The sequence below is a fragment of the Siphateles boraxobius genome, unplaced genomic scaffold (genome assembly GCF_051911475.1).
Source record: "Siphateles boraxobius isolate OS27281-9 unplaced genomic scaffold, OSU_SipBor_1 259, whole genome shotgun sequence".
NCBI lineage: Eukaryota > Metazoa > Chordata > Actinopteri > Cypriniformes > Leuciscidae > Siphateles > Siphateles boraxobius.
In genome coordinates, this window is record NW_027508875.1 from 37,019 (window position 1) to 58,994 (window position 21,976).

General features: G+C 36.9%; 1 protein-coding gene across 1 annotated transcript in view; it reads left to right on the top strand.

Moving 5' to 3' along the window:
* The first annotated feature begins 1,254 nt into the window (after nt 1–1,254).
* The window catches only part of brinp1 (bone morphogenetic protein/retinoic acid inducible neural-specific 1), a 161,666-nt gene continuing 140,944 nt past the window's right edge, over nt 1,255–21,976 (top strand). The window contains exon 1 of the mRNA XM_077244036.1: nt 1,255–1,525. Within this exon, the coding sequence (XP_077100151.1) occupies nt 1,308–1,525 (218 nt within the window). The 5' untranslated portion in view covers nt 1,255–1,307. The remainder of the gene's footprint in view (nt 1,526–21,976) is intronic.

Genomic DNA, 21,976 nt, shown 5'->3' on the forward strand with positions numbered 1-21,976 from the left:
ATAAACCCAGGCTCATTGGAAAAACATTGAGTCTTGCATGTTGCATGACACTTTCAAAATGAAATGCCCAGAGACTGGCACTAAGAGTGTGTTCAGTATTATAAGAAAAAGGTGAACGTGAATCTGGCTATGCTTTATTACATTGGTTATTGTAAGTATCATGACAGTTCGGAAATAAAAATAATGCTTGGAAATAACAGAGCAATAGAGTTGACTAGAGGCTAGCAAAATTGACAAACAGTTATTAAAACAGTCATTAAAAACAAATATCCCCCCCGGCATTACTTTTGGCAACTACTGTACATTAAACCCTGAACATATCTGATAGTGTAAACACTAGATTAATCATTTTAGCTCCTACAAGTTTTTGAGCACTTTTGTTGTGACATGTGTTTTTAAAATAATGCACTACGGTAAAAGAGTTTTGAGGTCATAACATGGTATTGTGCATGAGAATAAGTCTCTATTTGTTCATTAATCTGCAACTGTAATCATAATTTTGTGTTAAAAGGAATAAAAGTTGTTGGTGTTTTACTGCCTCCTGTGTTGTATTGGTATTCGTTACGAGTTTTGTCATTTATTTTTTGGTAACACTTTATTTGATGGTCCCTTTAACACATTCTGTTGACTATAAGTAACTTTGCAACTACATGTCTACTAACTCTCATAAGATTTTTCGTAGAGTGTCTCACTATAGGTAACTTTGCAACTACGTGTCAACTTATTTTAACCCTAACCCTACCACTCTACTAATACTCTACTAACACTCTAATAAGAGTTAGTAGACATGAAGGTGCAACGTTATTATAGTCAACAGAATGTGTTTAAGGGACCATCAAAATACAGTTTTTTTTTTTTTTTTTTAATGAACCTTCATAACACACATCCATACCCGTCATTTCCCCGTCTATGTTAACTATAAACCCGATATAATCCGGCTATATAAGTAACACACTTCTAGCCAAAATAACCTTGAATTTGGTTACATGTCGTTTTTGCCAAAACTCGTGAGATGTATGATATTCCATCATGCATGCAAAGTAAACAAGGAGTTTGATTTAATTATTCACTCATTTCAATTTTTTATCTAATTGATGACTAGTCTATTATCGGGTGATGGTTTCGATGTCTATTAATGCCTTGTTTTAGCCTAGACGTCAGGGCTGTGTTCGGACGCCTATTAGACTTTTATTTAAACGCATGGGTCGTTTTATGAACGACGCTGACATGTTGTGTTGTGTTCTCCTCGTCCTGCAGGTCTCCACAGAATGGAGCGAGAATGAGCAGAGAGCGGTCGAGAGTGAAGCATGAACTGGAGGCTCATTGAAGTCACTTACCTCCTGTTTATATGGGACCATATAACAGTTCAGTCTTCCCGCCAAGAGCCCTCGGCCAACGAACAGCATGTTACCAAGCAGTTTGACTGGCTCATCTCTGACCGTGGGCCTTTCCACCACTCGAAGGGGTACCTCTCCTTCATGGAAAGATTTCGCCAAGGATTCACGACCCGGTATAAGATTTATAGGTGAGTGCACTCAATGCTTTAGTGCGATAAGAGCTGAATCTCGTGTCTGTATATGAAGTTTCTGCTGAAATTCATATGGCTTATGAAGAACTGCCCTCAGTGTGAACCTGTTTTATCATTCAATGGAGTTCAAAGCACATCGAGCATTCAGCTCTGCTCATTCAGAGAGGCACGATGTGCATTCGATCTGATCAGATGCTTGCTGGGTTCCCACGCTCATAAAATCCTTGAGAATTTTTAAAATAGTGTTTCCAAGGCCTGGAGAAAATCATGGGCGTTTCTGAAGTTAATTTGATTGTCGTTCTGTTCGGAAATACTGCATTGGGTAGACATTGCTATTTGAGGCTGAGTGCAATCTTAGTATTAAGTATATAAATTAATTTTGTATTGTGTATATAAGTGAGCTGTAGTTCTTGTGGAGCAATGGTTTCTGTTGTTGCCTATGGAAGTCTTTCAAAGATCTTTGAAAAATAAAGAGGTAAGACTTTACAAAAAGGTCAAACTAGTTAATGCATCCGGTATCAAGGACTAACATGCATTAAAAAAAAACTTAAACCTGCAGAATCCCTGTGCAGACTTTAAAATTAAAATTAAAATCAGGTTTTAGAGAGACTGATTCATCCGACGAGTGGTTTGAGAATCATTAACAAATGTGGTGATGTTCAATGTACAGGTGAAACTTGGAAAATTTGAATATCGTGCTAAAGTTCATGCACAGTATTTCAGTAATTCAAATCAAAAGACGAAACTAATATATTTAGTATATATAACCATATACATATATGCATGATTGTACTTTTCAGAGGGCCGACATTTCTGTATATAAAACCCTTTTTTTAATTGATTATATGTAATATTAAAATTTTCTGAGATTTTGAATTTTGGGTTTTCATAAGCTGTAAGCCATAATCATCAAAATAACAACTTTTGCACGATATTAAATTTTTTCGAGTTTCACCTGTACATTATGGGAAAATGAAATGTTTTTTGAGCTTTGATGCATGTAAACCTATTGTAGGAGAACAGGTGAACTCTTGCCTTTAAAATAGCATAATATATGAGCACTTTAATGCATGTTAGTCCATGATATCTGATGCATTAACGAAATCAAACAGAATCCCAGTGCAGACATGCGATTGGCCACTGCTGATGTGAGAGAAAAAGTCTTCACGAATCACCTAAGTGACCAATTTTGCTTCCCATTGGCGGATTTTGCCGAGACATAAGTCTGCATCTGTTAATGTGGCTCCTGGGATACGGTATTGTGTTGAAAGAAGTCCTATCGAAAAATAATCAAAGAATGCACTGGATTATAGTGGTAATGGACATTGCATGTACTTTTACAAGCTTTCACAGCACAACTGCTGTTCTTTTCTCAAGAACGCTGCCACTTGGTGTGCAGTGATTTCAAAAAATAAGCTTTCAAGATAATAGCATAAAAAGTCACTGCAGAGGACACATACAATAGGTTTCTCCATCTTCAGTGCATTGCAGGATATAACTGCATTCAGGCAATGTGGTCTCGGCACTAATGGTCTCACAGTCTGCAGTGAAGCGCGAGAGACGCGTGTGTTTTCACCTTGATGCATCGGGTCAGATCAGACTTGCTTTTGTTGCTTGCTTGCAGACTTGTCTCACTTGCTGGGCCTAGAAATGCTGTTTGTTTTCAAAATTACGATTTTAAACACTCTAATCATTGTGTAATTAAGAGTAGCTGTTGTACACAGTGTGAAAATGTCCTGCAGTGTCAAGAGATATTGCAAATAAGTGACAACAGTGCTATAACATGCATTTAATACTGTAAGCATATTTGCATATTGTGAACAAATGGTCGAAACAATTGTCAAATTTACTAAAGAGTTTTTGACACAGAAAAATAGTATGTAGTGTTTTATGCACATTTGGCTGAATGAAATCACGGTAAAGATAAATTGCGATATCTATAGAAAAACAATGCTATCAGTCAAATACATCTTTACTCTGATTATTTTGTGTTTTGCTTTCTTTATTTAAGCCAATGAATCACACCATTGCATACTGCAATTACAATAACTGAGATTTAATTATCGTCTGAATTAATTAAATGAATGATATAATTCTGAAATGTATGGAACATTTTTTAAGACTGATTTAATTTAGAGGAGACAAAATTGCAAACTATTTTTAGCTTAGCAGAGCATCAAAATACAGTTTATGAGAATAACAGCATATTTAACATTATTACGCCAGTTGAGTTATTGAAATGACTTTCTTCGGTGAACTGATGTGGCTTCTTATCACAGAACGAAGAACAAATTATATTTTTTTGTAGTATTCTTTACAGTGATAAAGGCTATATGTGCGTTATAAATGTACTTTATCCTTATGAAAATAACCTAGATGGCTTGAAGAACACAGATTAACCATGTCACAACGGTGTGTTAATTCTCTTCATGTATAATCAATGCATTTTATAAAGCGATAGATGATTTCCTGCAACGTCAAAAGTTTAACATTTCTATAAGTCTAACTTGTGTGTCGAGTATGAATGAAACAAATTACATGTGAGAGTTTAGCGTTTCATAATGCTCACATCGCCCTAGTCACATTCATTTAAAAAAAATACAAAACCCCAAAATGTTATTTTTTTATACTATAGGGAAGTTTTTGAATGCATGTACAATTAACTCTTTTAGCACAAAAGCGCAAGTATTTTTCCTCCTTTAGATGTAAAAGGGAAAACAGTCAATCTAGAGAAACAAAAGTCTATAGACACAGAATTCAAAATTAAACAATGTTTTTTTTAAAACATTGGATACAGCCACAGTGAAATACTGGCATTGGCATTTATTCTTTCCTGATATAATATCCTTCCGTTTCCATGAAAACGTACCCGTCAGTATCAGTGACACTTACATAAATCACCCCACACTCTCAATATGTTACGTCTACGTGAGAATCTCACTTCTAAGTAGCTAAATGAACATTTCTATAGTGTTTAAGAGGTGAGGAAGTACTTTTCTGCTCGTTAAAATCTAGTTTATCCATGTAACAGTGACTCAAGATGCCTTGCAGAAACAGCATTCAGTGTCTCTGCTCAGAAACAAGTAAAAACCTCCGTAACTCGACAGCATTAGCCCTGTCCTGAGGAACACCAATCCAAATGGCATCGTGCGCTTCTTTTATGGAGTAGGCAATCACAGAAAGTACCGCACAGACCTTGATCTAATGTCAAATCCAAGATGGCAGACAAGGAGAGAGTAATGTCAATTATAAATATCTGTATAATTAATGTGCATTATCAAGTGTTTCAGATCAGTCACTAATGAGGTTCAATTTATGATGCTGCCTTAGTAGGTAGTAGCTCACTAGGGACTTGAACAGAGCTATGGTTTATATATATATTGTCACGATGTGGGTTTGTGTCCTGTCATGTTCTTTGGTTCCCTGTCTTGTTCATTAGTTTTCCCAGGTGTTTCTGATTTTCCCACACCCCCTTGTTATCCTGTTAGCTCGTTTGTCCCTAATTATTTAAGCCCTATGTTCCTGCCCTGCTTTTGTGAGTTGTTGAATGTATGATAGATGTTAACGTTGGTGATTTCTGTATCCTTGAGTCCTGTTTCTGAGTCTTTGAATCCTGTTCCTGTCTAAGTTTATAGTTTGTTAATAAAGCCACACTGCATTTGGATCCAGCCTCATCGCTATTTCTAAAGCACTACGTTACATATATATATATATATATAAAAAAAATGCATAAGAAAATGCAAGTAGTTTGCGAACTCCACATGATAATTTTGTTGTTCTTGTGTGATTTTTATCATCATAATTATTCTTTAAAAAAAAAACCCGTAGTCAATCATTGTATCCCTATAAAATGAATCTTTGATCACCAAAAGTTACATATTTAAACCTTGAAATAAATCTTCATGTCTTAAAATATCTTGAATGTAACTCGACACCCTTGCCTCATTTAGTATACGCGGTTCTATGAATATGCAAATGAGCCCCGCCTCCACTCACTCACTCTTTCAGAGATCCACTCGTTGGCGATCACACGTTGATCTGATTGGTTACAAGGTAGTTTGTGACGTCAGAAACACCAGCGCTTTCTGGTGAAAAATTGCAGTTTTAAGGAGAAAATACTCAGCAATGCTGTCGACTTATAAATTTACACATGGTTTGCAGATTAAAGCATATTAAAAACACCATATAGACACATAAACAACATTAAAAGCTGGAGTTTGACCATAGGGGGACTTTAACAATGTGCAAGCTGTCATTATTCACTTACTTTGCAAACAAAGGCACATCTTTTAATAGTGCATGTATTCAAATTGGTCATTTCTCATATGTGATGAGTGTACAGCTTGTAAATAAACAAAACCATTTTGTCTTTTATGTGTTATATCAGTCTCAAGAATCAGCAGAAAAAGAAGAAAAACACTGCTGAGAACCATCTGTATAGTGAAACACTTCCTGGGGTTTATGAAGAAAAACTGACGTGTGTTATTTGGTCTGTGTCGCACAGCATTCTGTCGTGGAATTAAATTGTTAATCAAAGATTCTACACTCTTAAAGATAAAAGCTCCAAAAGGTGTTTTTTTTTTCTCAGCAATGCAATAGAAGAACCATTTTAGTTAACAAAAGAACATTTTTTTCTTTGTGTGAAGAACTTAAAAAAATAAAAAAAATTAAAAAAACATTCCATAAAGGTTATTTTCCACAAAATGTGTTTTTTTCTTCTCAGCAATGCAATAGAAGAACCATTTTGTTTCCCAGAATAATCTATCAGTCAACAATTCTTAAAATAACTATTTTTTATTTTTTTTTATCAATAACCTTAATGACAAATACCCTTTTATGGAATGGAAAGATTCCATGGTTTTGATTGTTCTTCATCTAATCATCAATGTCAATAAAGAACCTTTATTTTTAAGATTCAACTTATGGGATTCAAAGCTGTTATTATCAGAAGCTTCATAGGAATTCACAGACTTACATAAAAATATTTGCTGTATGCATCCTTATCCTTATTAATCGTTCAGTGTTTATTGTCTCTCATCGGTTCTTTCCTGTAGCATCAAAAAATACATTTGATGATGATGATGATGATGATGATGATGATGAAGGATACACTCTGTTGCAGTTGCTTCAAAAGAAATGGCTTTGCACACACACACACACACACACACACACACACACACACACACACACACACACACACACACACACACACACACACACACACACACACACACACAATGTGCACGCATGACCTCCTTATAAATAATTCCCTTCTCAATTCCCGACTCATCAGCGGCTGTCCCAAACAAACTTTTAACAACAGAGATGCTGGTGCCTCGCGTCCATAAGCTTATCGCTGTCCTATTTTACCGTTAATGTCAAGAAATCTGGCATTTTCTCATTCCTGACACTGTCATCCAGTGTCTTTTAAGTGTCTGGAACGGCGTCCTAGAGGAGACAGACAGGCACGATGCGATCTGACATAACACAATTCATAATATCACTATATATCCTCCAGTCTCTTTGCATAGTAAAGCTCCACATGTTTGACTGACAAGTTCCTGCAAATAAAGACTCTCCGCTTTCACGAGAGCAAACTTTGATCCCTGCGTTTCCTCGGAGTGGAGAACTGTGCGATAGACTTCATCTGGGTCTCGTGTTTGATATTCTAACGGGCCGTTTTTCCTTCGTTCTGTCTTTGCTTTCATTTCCACGTCTCTGTTGTTGTATGTTTTTGCTTTCTCTCGTCTCTTTTCCCCTCCGTCCCTCCCGTCTCGTCCTGTTCTGTGTTCGACTCCACTTTTCTTTCATCTCTCCTTCACCCTGTCTCCGTATTTTCTCTTCACTGGATCTCTTCCCTCTCATGTCAGATGTAGTTCACTCCCAACATTTCTTAGAGTTATACTCTTTTCATGGACCCTAAAGGCTGGAAAAGTGAGTTTTTGTTTTGTATGTCACACACTAAAGGTGTCATCTCTTGATAACTGTGTTTGAGTTGTTTGCTGAGACAGTCTCTGCACCCTGTTATTCTGTGCATGACCTATTTACTGTATCCGTTCTGTTATGTTTTCCTTTATTAAAGAAAGAAATGGAACATGCAAATCATGTTGGAAAGAGTGTATTTACGCATTGAACAAAACAACATAATTATGACTGGGAAACTCTGGGACTGCGTCTGAAATCGAACTCTCTTGAATAAGTAATTACTTCACAAACGCTAAAATAACGTATGTTCTATATAGTATAAATGTAATCTGGGCGCACTACATCCATCATATAATAGTATACGCTATATAGTGGGGAAGCAAGCGATTTTGGATGCAGCCTTTATTTTCTTTATTATCAGTGAGAAAATATTTCAGGTGCAATGGATGTGTAGTGATGGTAAATTCGTTAATATATAATTTTTTTTAAATTTGCAATAAAACTATCTAAGTTGCATGTACACATTACATGTATAATTTTGATAGAATATCAAATGATTAAATCTGCACCCCCTTCGAAAATCGAATAAAAACAAAGCAAAAATACAAAAATATTTTATTAATCATTTTGGAGATGTAGAATTAAAACATCTTGTTGCATTAAGTATGTAGAAAGGATACATTGTCATCTTGCTCCGACCAAAGTAATTTGAACGGACCTGACAATCATAATTACGATTTCCCAACTCATTATACAGACTTTCCAGGAGGACTGAAAAGATTTAAATATGTGGATGGATGTTATAGATCTTATTGTGAACAATTCTTTTTGAAAATTGGTATTCTGGGCCTTGAAAGTGGTAGTTGCGTAGACTGTCAATGGAGGGAGAGAAATATCTCACATTTCATTAAAAATATCTTAATTTGTGTTGAGAAGATGAACAAAAGTCTTGCGGGTTTGGAAGGACATGAGGGTGAGTAAATAATGTCAGAGTTTTCATTTTTGGGTGAACTGTCCCTTTAAGGCTTGTTAGTAAATGAACACTATTATGATTGGTTAACGTCTTTGCACAGGAAACAGTACTTGAGTTAGTGTTTTGGAAATATAAATCCATATAAAAACATAATTTACCTCTTTTGTGCCTCGTTTACGAAAAAAAATGCTCGAACTGGCGATTCAGGACGGCAATAAAATTAACCATCCGTTTGTTCCCAGCGCTGGGATCCGTCAGTCTTTACAGAGCGCTGTTTAAACTGGAAAGTGAATGTTCTTTCACTTTTCCATTTGTCCTGTTGTCGGCAGACGCAAGCGCGAGGAGTATGTCAGAATCTGTCAGCCCTCAAGTGACTGAACCATAGACTGTATATAAATATTTTCGTAGTGTGTGTGCGACGCCATCTTGGCCGCACGTAACTCCCGGATAAACGAACATGTGCAGCGAGGCGGATTAGCTGAGGTGACGTGACGCTAACGCTAGCAGACAAACGACTAGTAGTGACATCAGAGCCAATCCACCTGTCACTCAAGTGGCCACGCCCTTAATTATGCAGAACTTTAAGGCTTAATATAATTCAAACGGATGAGTTATAAAAACATTCACCCGCCTCACAGTCGTCATGAAGGGTAAAATTAGCGATATAGACCAAAACCACTTTTTGCACCAGGCTGTAAACATGTTTTATTCTGCTGTAAAGTTGAGCATTTTAACATGGGGGTCTATGGGATTGAGTCTCTTCTGCAGCCGGTCTCTAGTGGCCAGTCGATGAACTGCAGTTTAATCACTTCAGTGTTGATTCAACAGAGAGACGGGAAGGTTGCCGCTTGGACTGAACACCAGAGGGCGGGGCCTATGGTGCGACGATGTATAACTATTCATTGGGAGGCGGGGCATATGCAAATGTTTTTTGCCTGTGTGACATCACAAATCCCACAATATCAAAACATGCTTGTTTTTGGAGCTTGATTAATATGAGATACTTTTTTGTTTACAATGAGAAGACGTTTTAAGCTATGGAACTTGCAGGATGTTTTAACTTTGCAAAATTGAATTTCTCATGTCATGACCCCTTAATTTATAAAATTTTTTTCACTTTTGAAGTTTAAATAATTGAAATTACCGAATTCCACTTGAGTGGGAAGTTCTACATCTGTGATTGTTGTCACAGGTTGCCTATATTTACTGTGTTTTGCCATTAGTGGCATTATTCACCAAAGGTTCACCTCGCTTCACGTGCACGCTTGATTCGTGAAGTGCGGGAAACGGAAATGCATTTTGCATCTGTCAGGCACATCGTCTCTGGCACGGAGACACAGTGGCGGCACTGAAGATCATGGAAGATCGTGTCTCCCAGTGTTTCCCTGTCTCCTCCAACAGAAGGAAGCATCAAATTCAGCCGTCAATGCAGGATATCGGCTTGCTTGTGACAAGACAATTAAATCGTGCATCAATACTGAGTGAAATTCACTGCGCTTCTCATTAAAAATTTAATCAAAAAATCTGCAATCACATCTGTCTGACATCTGCACTGCTGTCACATGAACTGGGAAGGCTCATCCATCAAATGTAGGTAATCTGAACAAAAGTTTGTTTTTTCCATTTCTAGTACGAACGTTGAAGTCGATGATGTGATTCTCCGGGCCTTTCAGTCGCTCAGGCTGCCACTCGCTCTTTTGTGGAGAATTGGGTCATCTCGTCTAATTCTACTCTCACTTCTAGCCAGCAGAAGTTACATAATGCCAAATAAAGGCCGTCTAGTCATGTTTTGTCCCACAATGCGGTGAGATCTGATTGGGTCCAAATGCTTGGATTATACAAGAATCAGAAACAGTGCCAAAGGCACGTGGCCTCGTGTTCAGATTCACTCAGTGTTGATTTCACAAATACGCTTCCTTCTCTGACTGATAAAATATGTAATAGAGACTGACCCAGATGGACCTATTCAGTGCTTTATGAATAGACCGATGACTAATGCATATTTAATTACAGCAAAAGAGATGAATACACACAAGCTATTTACCAGAGAATGCACACGACACTAAGGCAAGATGAGCTACAAACTTTATTAAACATATTTCATATTATAAAACAACTAGTTGTGCATTTAGAATGATACAGGAACATAATATTTATATTAAAAAAAAATGCATGGAAGTCCTCCAGAAGTGTCCATCCATAATTGTTCATTCTGTTCATAAAATGAATGATGCACTGCTGAAATGTATATGTATAAGCATAATATATATATATGTATAGTCGCAAATGGAATAAAAACTGAACTTTTGAGTAAAATACTTTCAATTTGTGGTCAGACATTTGTTCACTTTGGCTAATATTCAGTCACTGATAACTTTGGGGCAACCAGCCGTAGGAATGGTCACTATACTGCAAATCCCCCCCAAAAATAAATCAATTATTAAAAAAAATGCATGGAATTCCTCCAGTAGTGTCCATTCATAATTGTTCATTCTGTTCATAAAATGAATTATGCACTGCTGAAATTTATATGTATAAGCACTTTCCCTGCTACAATGTTCCAAACTGTAGTCTCAAATGGAATAAAAACTGAGCTTTTGAGAATAATGCTTTCAATTTGTGGTCAGACATTTGTTATTATTATACATTTGTCATATTAACATTAATATTATCAAATGCAACCTAATTGTAAAGTGTTACCGTATTTTTTGTATATTGTAAATTTTTTTTTTGCATTTTTAAGCATGGCTGCTATTTGAAACCAATTAACATCAAAACTTTGGTGGACTCGTGCATTTTCTGTAAGGCTGCTTTCAGTTTGCGGATTGGTTGGGAACAATTTTGTGCTGAGCCTATAACAGCGCAGATTATATACTATAATGATGGTATGATTTCAGATCGTAATGTTTGCTTTAGTTTTCATACTGTCAATTGTCAATTTTCGAGGAGGCTTGAATCCTGTCCTAGCACAAACGCCCCGGCCTTGATTACTAACAGCTCTTTCTTAATAGTCACGTTGCCTGTTGCCTAGGAACAAGTGCGACTCAAATAAGACGGCTGGTAGCAAACGGCACGTAATAACAATAGAGGCGTCCCTGGAGTTCTGTGCTCAGAATCAGATCGTCTTTATAGAGCGAGATTAAACGACAGGAACAAGCAAATCTCAGCTCCTATAATGACCCGGGCTCACGCTCTCAGTTTGCAGGCCAAACGCTGTGATTTCTCATGCTGCTGATCTCACGCTCGGATTAGCCAGAAAGGTCACAATCACTTTGAGGAGAATGAAGAATCGCAAATCTACGAGTCGGGCCCCAAAGGCGCGTTACCAGAGAATAATTAAATGGCTTTAGATCAGTAATCTGTTCTGACACATCACTGTCGACTGCTCTCTTGTGCCGAACTCTCCTCATGAGGAGGAACAGTGTTTACATGCTGTTTAGAGACCCGCCAAACACTTACTCTTTACTTTAAGCTTTCCTTCTTCTTTTATTTAAGTTTATGTGATATTAATTGCCAACACGTCGAGTTAGTTGTGTGTAGTTATGCTGTTATTACTGGATGTAACAAATGAACACTGTTAAATAAAATGTTAGCCACCGAACCTTTGAAAGATCCTATAACTTGAGATGTGAAGATCACATACTAGTTAGTTTGTAATTAATCCAGTATTTAATTGGATCGCATTATTTGTTCTTAAAACAATGTGTAATAATCAAAGTCGTTTATTTACCAGGACTATAACTGGGAACTTAAAAACACATGCATTTTACAAGTGTTTCACATGTGATCACATGGGTTTCACATGGGGATTTGCTTGTTTCATATGATCTTGTGTGTTTCACGTGTTTCAGCTTGGAATATGTGTTTCACGTGATCTCATGGGTTTTACATGGGAATTTTACATGTGTTTCAATTGTGATCACATGTGTTTCACATGGGAATTTACATGAGATTCACACGGGAATGTTACAAAAGCTCATATTTCACATGTGCAGAACACATTTCACATGTGATCCACATACTTCACACATGCTTTTAACATGTTTTCACAAGTGCAAAACACATGTACAAGATATGAACTTGTGCATATGTGAAATTCATGTGTTTTCTCTGTAAGGGCTGCTACGACTAAACAAATGGTCAGGTTTTTTTTTTTTTTTCTTCCTTCGAAGCTCCAGATGCTCTTAATGGACAGATTTAACAACACATTTACTGTATTTACACTGCAGGTCTGGATGCCCAAGTCCTGTTTGTTGAGTATATCCAGCTTGCATCTTCTTTTAACAGTAACCCATATCCAATATCTGCATTTACACTGTACACTTGGCGAAACAACCCAAGATAGACGTACTTACCCGGAAAAGGAAGTAAAAACAACGTGATTTGTAACAGACGTAGACGATAATACAAGCTTTTGCTATAAACACTATCATTAATAGTCAGCAAAGCTTTGGGTTGAGCCTTTGTTGGAAAACAGTTGTGTGATCGTGTGAGTTGAAGTCATTCAGACTCACATTGACAGGGAATATCTGATCTGTGCATTTGCAGCAAATGCACGTATACGATTCATATCAGATTTATTTGCACATATGAATGAGGCCTGAAACCGATTTGAGGATTTCAGAATCCATGTGCTTCTTCATAGCTGACATGTTCTTGGGTCATATCCGAACTGTGCCACACGGGAGGAAAAATCAGAATTGGGTCACTTAGACCATATAATAATATTTTAAGTTAACAATAGATTCATAGTGTTCTGGTTAGACATTATCAAAATAATTCTTGTGGGTGAAGTTTGCTTCATGTAAACAGTGACTCTCCAATAACCGATTGTTTTTGTACAGCTAAAATAACTGGAAGCGGATGAGACCGGAAGCCTTGCACATTCAAGTTACAAATAAACTTGAAGCTTCTCAATGCATTTCTCAATGAAACTCATCACTCAATTTGTTATGCTGATAATTTAATTTGATTTAAATTCATAAAACCAATACAAGCATTTGCACTCGTGTTCTGAGACTTGGACAACTGTGACTGTTTTAGCCAGGATTTCAATCAACTAGCTGTGATTCTGTCACTTTTAATCCTCCATTTTCCAGGAATCGCTCTCAAACTAACACCGCATGAGCTGGATTTACCAGGACCCTTCATATTAAACCGTTTTTGGAACATAGCCCAACATTAAAGGAATATTCTGGGTTAAAAACGAGTTAAGCTCTATTGAGCTCTGCAACATGCTGTGAGTCAGCACAGAAAATCATTCTGACTTTCCCTCAGACACAAAGAAAAACACGTCTTTCTTGCAGTGGAAATATGTGACATATGCACAGCACTGCAAATCAAGAATATGATCAAAAATGCAACTAACCAGTGTAATCAGATTTGTTTAAAAGCATTGTCTGTGCCTTGTACATTCTATAAGCTACTTTTTAAAATCATTTTTATGTTTTTAAAAATCCAATCTTGTTACGTTAGGTTGTTTTGTTTTTGCATTATATGTGGACACCCATTCAGATGTGAAATAACTACTCATAAAGTCACTGTTTACATGCAGAAAACTGCAGCCACAGGAATTATGTTGGTAATGTATAACCAAAAGTAGAATAGTAACCAACAAATTAATATTTAGACAACTTTATGTGATGCAAACCTCAACATGTGTCTATCTATATATTACAGATAGTAGGCAAGCATCAAAACATAATGAATGAAATCAGAAATACTTAGTCAAACAATAAAAAAGGAAACTCTTAAGGCTTAAAGGTTAAAGAGAGGAAACTTGACATTGGCCTGAACTTAAACAAATGTGAGCACTTTCATTTTAATTAGCAACTAAACTAAAAAAAGTTTGAAAAATGTATCGCCGTCTAGTGTCGAGGAGGATCAGTTCAGGCAAAGGTTTCACAATAAACCTGGCGCTGTACAAGCAATATTAAAAATGTGCTACTGGCTATCAAACTCCATAAGCTAATGGACAAACTAACTGTTATAGTATCAGTCTTTTATGGTATATATTTTTAGAGAGTGCCATTTTCTTGCTGCAGTACCATAATAATAAAAGGAGTTAGATTGCTCAACAATAAAATCAAACGACATTGTTTGCTGCCAATAAGCAAAAGCCCATTAGCCCTTTGTGTGTGTGTTGGGAGTGTAATTGTTTTGAATTTCAGGGAATTATGGATTTTGGAGCAGCACAGAGTGTAGTGACCGATTGCTGGTATTGTATAAATAATGTTTTATAATATTTGATATCTGCTCTCAGAGGTGTCAAGTACTGAAGTACAAAAACTTTGTTACCTTACTTAAGTAGAAATTTTGGGTATCTATACTTTACTGGAGTAATTATTATTCAACAGACTTTTTACTTCTACTCCTTACATTTTCACGCAATTATCTTTACTTTCTAATCCTTACATTTTAAAAATAGCCTCGTTACTCCTATTTCATTTCAGCTTGTTTTCATTACGCGATCCCTCGCGCCTGCACATGTTGTACACATATATGGTTCTTTAATGTATTTGCATCGTTCTAAAATGCATTATTTTTCAATGGACATATATGCGGCTGAAACAGGTATATATAGTGCATCTCAAATTTGTCAACATTAACATTTTAATATAACATTATGGCCTTCAGAATAATGCTTTATTGAGGAGGTGCACTATAGGCTCCCGTGGCACGGCCTAAGCTTTTGTCCTTAATGACATTTTTTACCTTACATTACTTTTACTTTTATAATTTAAGTAGTTTTGAAACCAGTACTTTTACACTTTTACTTGAGTAAAAAGCTTGAGTTGATACTTCAACTTCTACAGAAGTGTTTTTAAACCCTAGTATCTACGTATACTTCTACCTGAGTAATGAAGCTCTGTCTGCTCTGATAAAGTAAGTCCCACCTTCCAAATTCCCGTCTAGGGACATGTCAACAAAAACATGCAAAAACAAAATGCTTTTTCAATAAAATTACTATTTGTTTTAGATTATATATCTGCTACTTGCCAAGCTTAATCATTTATACAACATTTTTTTCTGCCACTTTTTATGGCCAGCCACTTATTTTCTTGATCAGGTAAACATCAAATTTGAATATATATTTGAATGGAAATAATGATAAACATATTGCAAACCATAACAATGTACCCAATACAATTTATATCATGAAATATATATTCAATATGAAATATTGAAGAAGAAGAAGGACTTTTACAACGTGTCCAAAATATCCCCACAGAATAAAATATCATCATATGATGCAGGTCGCATGGTGTGGTGTATATATATATATTAAAACAATAAACGTAATACATATAATGTTCACTGTAGTATTTTTTTTTTATTCATTACTTAGAATTCAATTCAAGTCAATTGAAACATGGGGTGCTCAAAATATTTGTGTGATATTATAATATACTTTCCCTTAATAAATGAAATACTGTATTATATGTTATATTGTATTATTGTGAAAAAAATGATCATCAGTGGACATACCCTTTGTACTCCTATACAGTTTTTCAGAATTATTTGAGGGTAGGAAGCAACATCAAAAATGTAATTATATTAAACAACAACTTAAATTAAAGGTGATAAAACAATATATAGTACGGTGTAATAATATCTAAAACTTTTATAACATTATCTCATTGCTGTACTGAGAAGATATTTCTTGATATTTTTTCTTTAGCTTTTGGACTGAAAAATTTGCATGAAGCAGAAGTTGCGCTAGTCTTTTCTTCCATATTGTGTCGTATATCCGAGTGAAACGCTTCTGGAGCAAGAACACGTGGGCGGGGCTTCATTTAGTCTGTGGAGAATTGATTGGATGGTTGTGGTTTGCTATTGGCTGATCTCATGTGAGTGACAGGTTGCCCCGCCCTCATCATCAGAGAAGAGATGCGATAAGATTACTAGCCACATGGATATAAAACAATAATAATGATGTGCACAGATAAATTATTTAGAGTACATACTGCAATATTACATAAAAAAAGAGTAAGAATTGTGTATTTTGATCTCGTGCCGACTTTAAGAATGTGAGTGTTTATAAGTTCAGGATTTCTCGTTGCTGGTCCTCAGATGGTCCAGGGGTTTGTGTGTCAGTTGTTCGTGTTTTTCGACCACAAAACCAATATAAATGCTAAAATGTCTATTATTGCACTTTAAAGTCTGCGATTGCCTAATGTAATCAAGGCAAAAAAATGACAATGTTTAGATGGATATTTATGAGAGTTGCGATCTGCGTGTTGATCAGGGTTTTTTTTTTGTGAAGAGTTGAGAAGGTGTGAGAGAGACTCAGGATCATTAATTCTTTGTTAAAAAGGTTTTATTTCCCATACGAGAGAAGCTACTCATCTGATTTATCTTATGAAGAGGAAATAAGAATAAATTTTTGCAGAAATGTCCAGAACAAACTGCAGTTTTGCTCATGCAGCAACTTAGGCTGCTAAACTTAGGTCACAAATTGCAGCTTTCTCATCTTAACCTCGACACATAACAGATGTCAAGCAGCATTTCTACAAGTGCCAATTTAGCAGAAGTCCGCGCACCTGCCTCCACAACTTTTGCTCTTGAACATCAGCACTTTTCAACAGAAGCGTCCTATTTTAAGTTGTTTTTCTTTTGTCTAGTGACAGCGGCGTATCTTCAATCTTACATTTCTCACAAATCGAATGCACACAGATGTATTTACTTCACGGAGCAATAAAGGAGCTCTTCTTCAAATGAAATATCTGTCTGTCAGCCCCAGCTGAGCCCTACATACTGTATATACAATTACTGGAGTGCACATCGCTTCACAGAGAAGTAAATGGGACAAAAGGTGAGGCTCCATACGGCGGCGATAGGAATGAAAGTCTTTCAGCTACAAGAGCCTAGAAGTTAGTTCATTCATGTGCTGTGTTGTTGTTTGTAATGTATGGAACACATACGACTTTATATTTCGCAATTCTGACATTATATCACGCAATTGTGACTTTATATCACACAATTCTGACTTTACATCTCGCAATTCTGTCTTTATTTCTCAGAATTGTGTGAGATAAACTCACAATTGTGAGATAAAAAGGTCAAAATTATCTTTTAAAATGTTTTATTCTGTGGCGGAAACAAGCTTCCATTGTAATGTGTTATTTGAGCAAAAGATTTTGTTGCATTGATTTTAAGTAAGTTATTGAAATGTAATTCTTTGTAAGTATCTGCCTTTGGGACACATGGAATTGCTAATTCAAAAGATGCCATTAGAAGAAAGAGAAAACATCACGTTAGAACTTGCAATGGGCCATTTCACATTGATCATCAAACAAAAGTGTTGAGTTGTTCTTGAATCATTCAGTGTTTTTGTACAAATCGGTTGATTAAGTGATTCAATGACTCATTAATAAAGACAGTTGCTATTCCATTGGCTAATGTGCTGTTAATGTGTTTATAAACATTCACAATGTTGTTGCAGATTAAACATAACACAGATAACATTAAATAGTCTATTTGATCAGGATAGATGTTGATTATGAATCACTCACACCCCTTTCTGCATTAAATAATGAAAAAAATGCAAAAATCATTAACTAAATAAAATAAAAATGTAACACAAAATACCCTAATGTACATTAAATCAATAAGAAAAATATTTAAAAAAATCTATTTAAATAAATTGTAATATATGTGATATGTTGCTCAATGGCTTCCGGGAAAGTTTTTCACCATTAATAATACAACGATTTATAGTTTTTACTTGCAAAAAAACATATTTGACAGTATCTCACAGCAAAAATATAAGGTTTTACAATAAAATTATTTATAAAATGAAATTTTAAACCATTTACAGTTTTTCCAGTGGTTTTCCAATCTTTTTTTACAAACGTTTTTGGTAATCAGCTTGTAGAAAAACGCATATCAGCGAAGCTAAGAATCCTGATATTTTAGATATACAGTACGACTCATAATTATCTCGGCAACTTATGGTTTTACTTGATAACATTTCATTATTACACTGGCTAGACGTAGAAATCTAATGCTCAGAATTAATTGCAGGCTGTCAACAATCTCAGCAGTAATGAGGAAGCAGAGGTGGTTAATAATTGAAACGGCTTTTTACGAGAGCGATCTAATATTACCCACGTCCCCACTTGCCCTCTGAGAGGAACCCGGCGTGGATCTGTGTGAGATCTCAGTCTCACCGGCGTTCAGGTGTTGGTTTGCGTTACCTTACTGAGGTTTCATGAGCTCGGGGATAAAATGACTGCTTCCAAAAATAAACGTGAACCAAATGCACTCTGGTTCGAGGTGCAAGATTGCTAATTTCCACCTGTCAAGCTGCCACTTGACTTGCTTCACCAGAGCAGCTTATAATAACATGTTAACTAATTATCATGGTCATGGCATGTTTTTCATGCGCAGCTCACTGATGTGAAGTGGTGCACTTGTGATCATCAGGCTCGTTTTTACATCTGCAACTGCAGTTTGAAATACCAAAGTCTTCATGTTATTTTGTATATATGACAATTCACATTGGTGCTTTAGCTGAATATATTAGTTGACTGTAGTGAATGCTATATAGTGCACATTGCATTTATTAACCCCAAAAAACAAAACCCTATCCTTAATTACACCGTGTCCTAACCAGACGCAATGTGACGCCACGACAAGTGATAGAAAGCATGTTTTTCATGTTAATCAGAGGAGGCGATCAGGGACTCATTGATTTGGTTGCGAGTGCAGTGCATGTGCAGAGAGACTCCGCCCACACGCTCTTCTGATTGGCTGTGATTTTTGATTGATTTGGTTGCGAGTGCAGTGTGCTTTCAGAGAGACTCCGCCCACACTCTCTTCTGATTGGCTGTGATTTTTGATTGATTTGGTTGCGAGTACAGTGTGCTTGCAGAGAGACTCCGCCCACACGCTCTTCTGATTGGCTGTGATTTTTGATTGATTGGTTGTGAGTGCACTGCGCCTGCAGAGAGACTCTGCCCACACTCTCTTCTGATTGGCTGTGATTTTTGATTGATTTGGTTGTGAGTGCAGTGCGCCTGCAGAGAGACTCCGCCCACACTCTCTTCTGATTGGCTGTGATTTTTGATTGATTTGGTTGCGAGTGCAGTGCGCCTGCAGAGAGACTCCGCCCACACTCTCTTCTGATTGGCTGTGATTTTTGATTGATTTGGTTGTGAGTGCAGTGTGCTTGCAGAGAGACTCCGCCCACATGCTCTTCTGATTGGCTGTGATTTTTGATTGATTGGTTGTGAGTGCAGTGCGCCTGCAGAGAGACTCCGCCCACACTCTCTTCTGATTGGCTGTGATTTTTGATTGATTTGGTTGTGAGTGCAGTGCGCTTGCAGAGAGACTCCGCCCACACGCTCTTCTGATTGGCTGTGATTTTTGATTGATTTGGTTGTGAGTGCAGTGCGCTTGCAGAGAGACTCCGCCCACACGCTCTTCTGATTGGCTGTGATTTTTGATTGATTGGTTGTGAGTGCAGTGCGCCTGCAGAGAGACTCCGCCCACACGCTCTTCTGATTGGCTGTGATTTTTGATTGATTGGTTGTGAGTGCAGTGCGCCTGCAGAGAGACTCCGCCCACACTCTCTTCTGATTGGCTGTGATTTTTGATTGATTTGGTTGCGAGTGCAGTGCGCCTGCAGAGAGACTCCGCCCACACTCTCTTCTGATTGGCTGTGATTTTTGATTGATTTGGTTGTGAGTGCAGTGTGCTTGCAGAGAGACTCCGCCCACATGCTCTTCTGATTGGCTGTGATTTTTGATTGATTTGGTTGTGAGTGCAGTGCGCCTGCAGAGAGACTCCGCCCACACGCTCTTCTGATTGGCTGTGATTTTTGATTGATTGGTTGTGAGTGCAGTGCGCCTGCAGAGAGACTCCCCCCACACTCTCTTCTGATTGGCTGTGATTTTTGATTTATTTGGTTGTGAGTGCAGTGCGCTTGCAGAGAGACTCCGCCCACACGCTCTTCTGATTGGCTGTGATTTTTGATTGATTGGTTGTGAGTGCAGTGCGCTTGCAGAGAGACTCTGCCCACACTCTCTTCTGATTGGCTGTGATTTTTGATTGATTTGGTTGCGAATCATTTTTTTCAATGATTTTTCAAAGTTTATTGGAGTATAAGAAAATACTATTTCAGTGTTTCTTCTTCAAAATTACGATTAACTCAATGTGTTACTTTCTGTTTGTAATTGTTCCTGATTCCTGAGTGAAAATAGTTTCCACACATTTTTTTTTTTAGTGTTCTTCTAAAGATTCTACTATCATTAATGCATTTTGTGCTTCACAAAAAAAAAAAAAAAAAAAAAAAAATAGCATGCATGAGGGCAAATAATGACAGATTTTTTACTGGTAACACTTAATTTCGTTAAACGACTTTATACATTTTACTGACTACAAGTAACTTTGCAAGTAACCCGAACCCTAACAGTCTACTAATACTCTAATGAGAATAAAGTAGACTATTGAAATAAAGTGTAACCTTTTCATTTTTGGGGTGAGCTGTTCCTTTAAATAGATATCTTGGCCCACATTTTTAGCACTGCACGTTTCCTCTCTCCAGCGTGCACTTTTGAAACCCAATATTCTTTAGGACTAAATGAAAACGTCCAGATATCGATCTCACGCGGGGACACAATGCCTTCCCGTGACAGGCTGAGCAGCCTCATATATTCAGTGTGTGTGTGTGAATGCCACGGTGGAGGGCAGCCCGCTATCTCAGCCTTTTGTTTTAAGCCAGAGACAAATCCTTTGTCCAAGTGTTCGGGGCTGAATGGGTTTGCTTGATCCTGCAGTAATTAGATGGAGCAGAGGTGGCTGATTTAGATGCAGTCCACAGATAGCGCAGGGCAGTGAGGGGAATGCGTAATGCGCACACACACACACACACACACACACACACACACACACACACACACACACACACACACACACACACACACACACACACACACACACACACACACAGAGTTAACAGGAAAAGAGGGAGAGAAGAAAAGGTCACAGTCAAGGTGAGAAATAATAAGAGACACTTGCTGTCCATCGAAGTGCACAGAAAGCATGACAAGTGCCCTAATCAGTGTGTTGCCTATTACTAGTCTACCTCGCTTTTCTCATGAAGCTTCTCTGGATCACATGCTGATGTTTCGTGTAATACGATTCTTTTAACATTTGTTCTTTGGTTATCATGACATTGGAATATGTATGGTCACTCACAAATGATTTATAACTGTAATGCATGAAAGTGAACACTTTACAGTTTACTCTAAGACATTTCTTCCTTGTACATTCTATAAGCTACTTTTTAAAATCATTTTTATGTTTTTAATGTGTGGGAAAAAATGCAAGATACATTATACTGGAATAGAGAAAATAATGCTTATTGTTTTTAGTACTATTAAGATTTATTTTGTGGATTTATTTTTTGTCCTTGTTACACATTATATAGTATTATTATTATAGTATTAGCCATAAATTAGGCATAATTACATGCAACTAACCCTAAACCAAACCTTAACCCTTACACTGTTAAAACAAGAAGAATAAAACAAATATTATTTTGT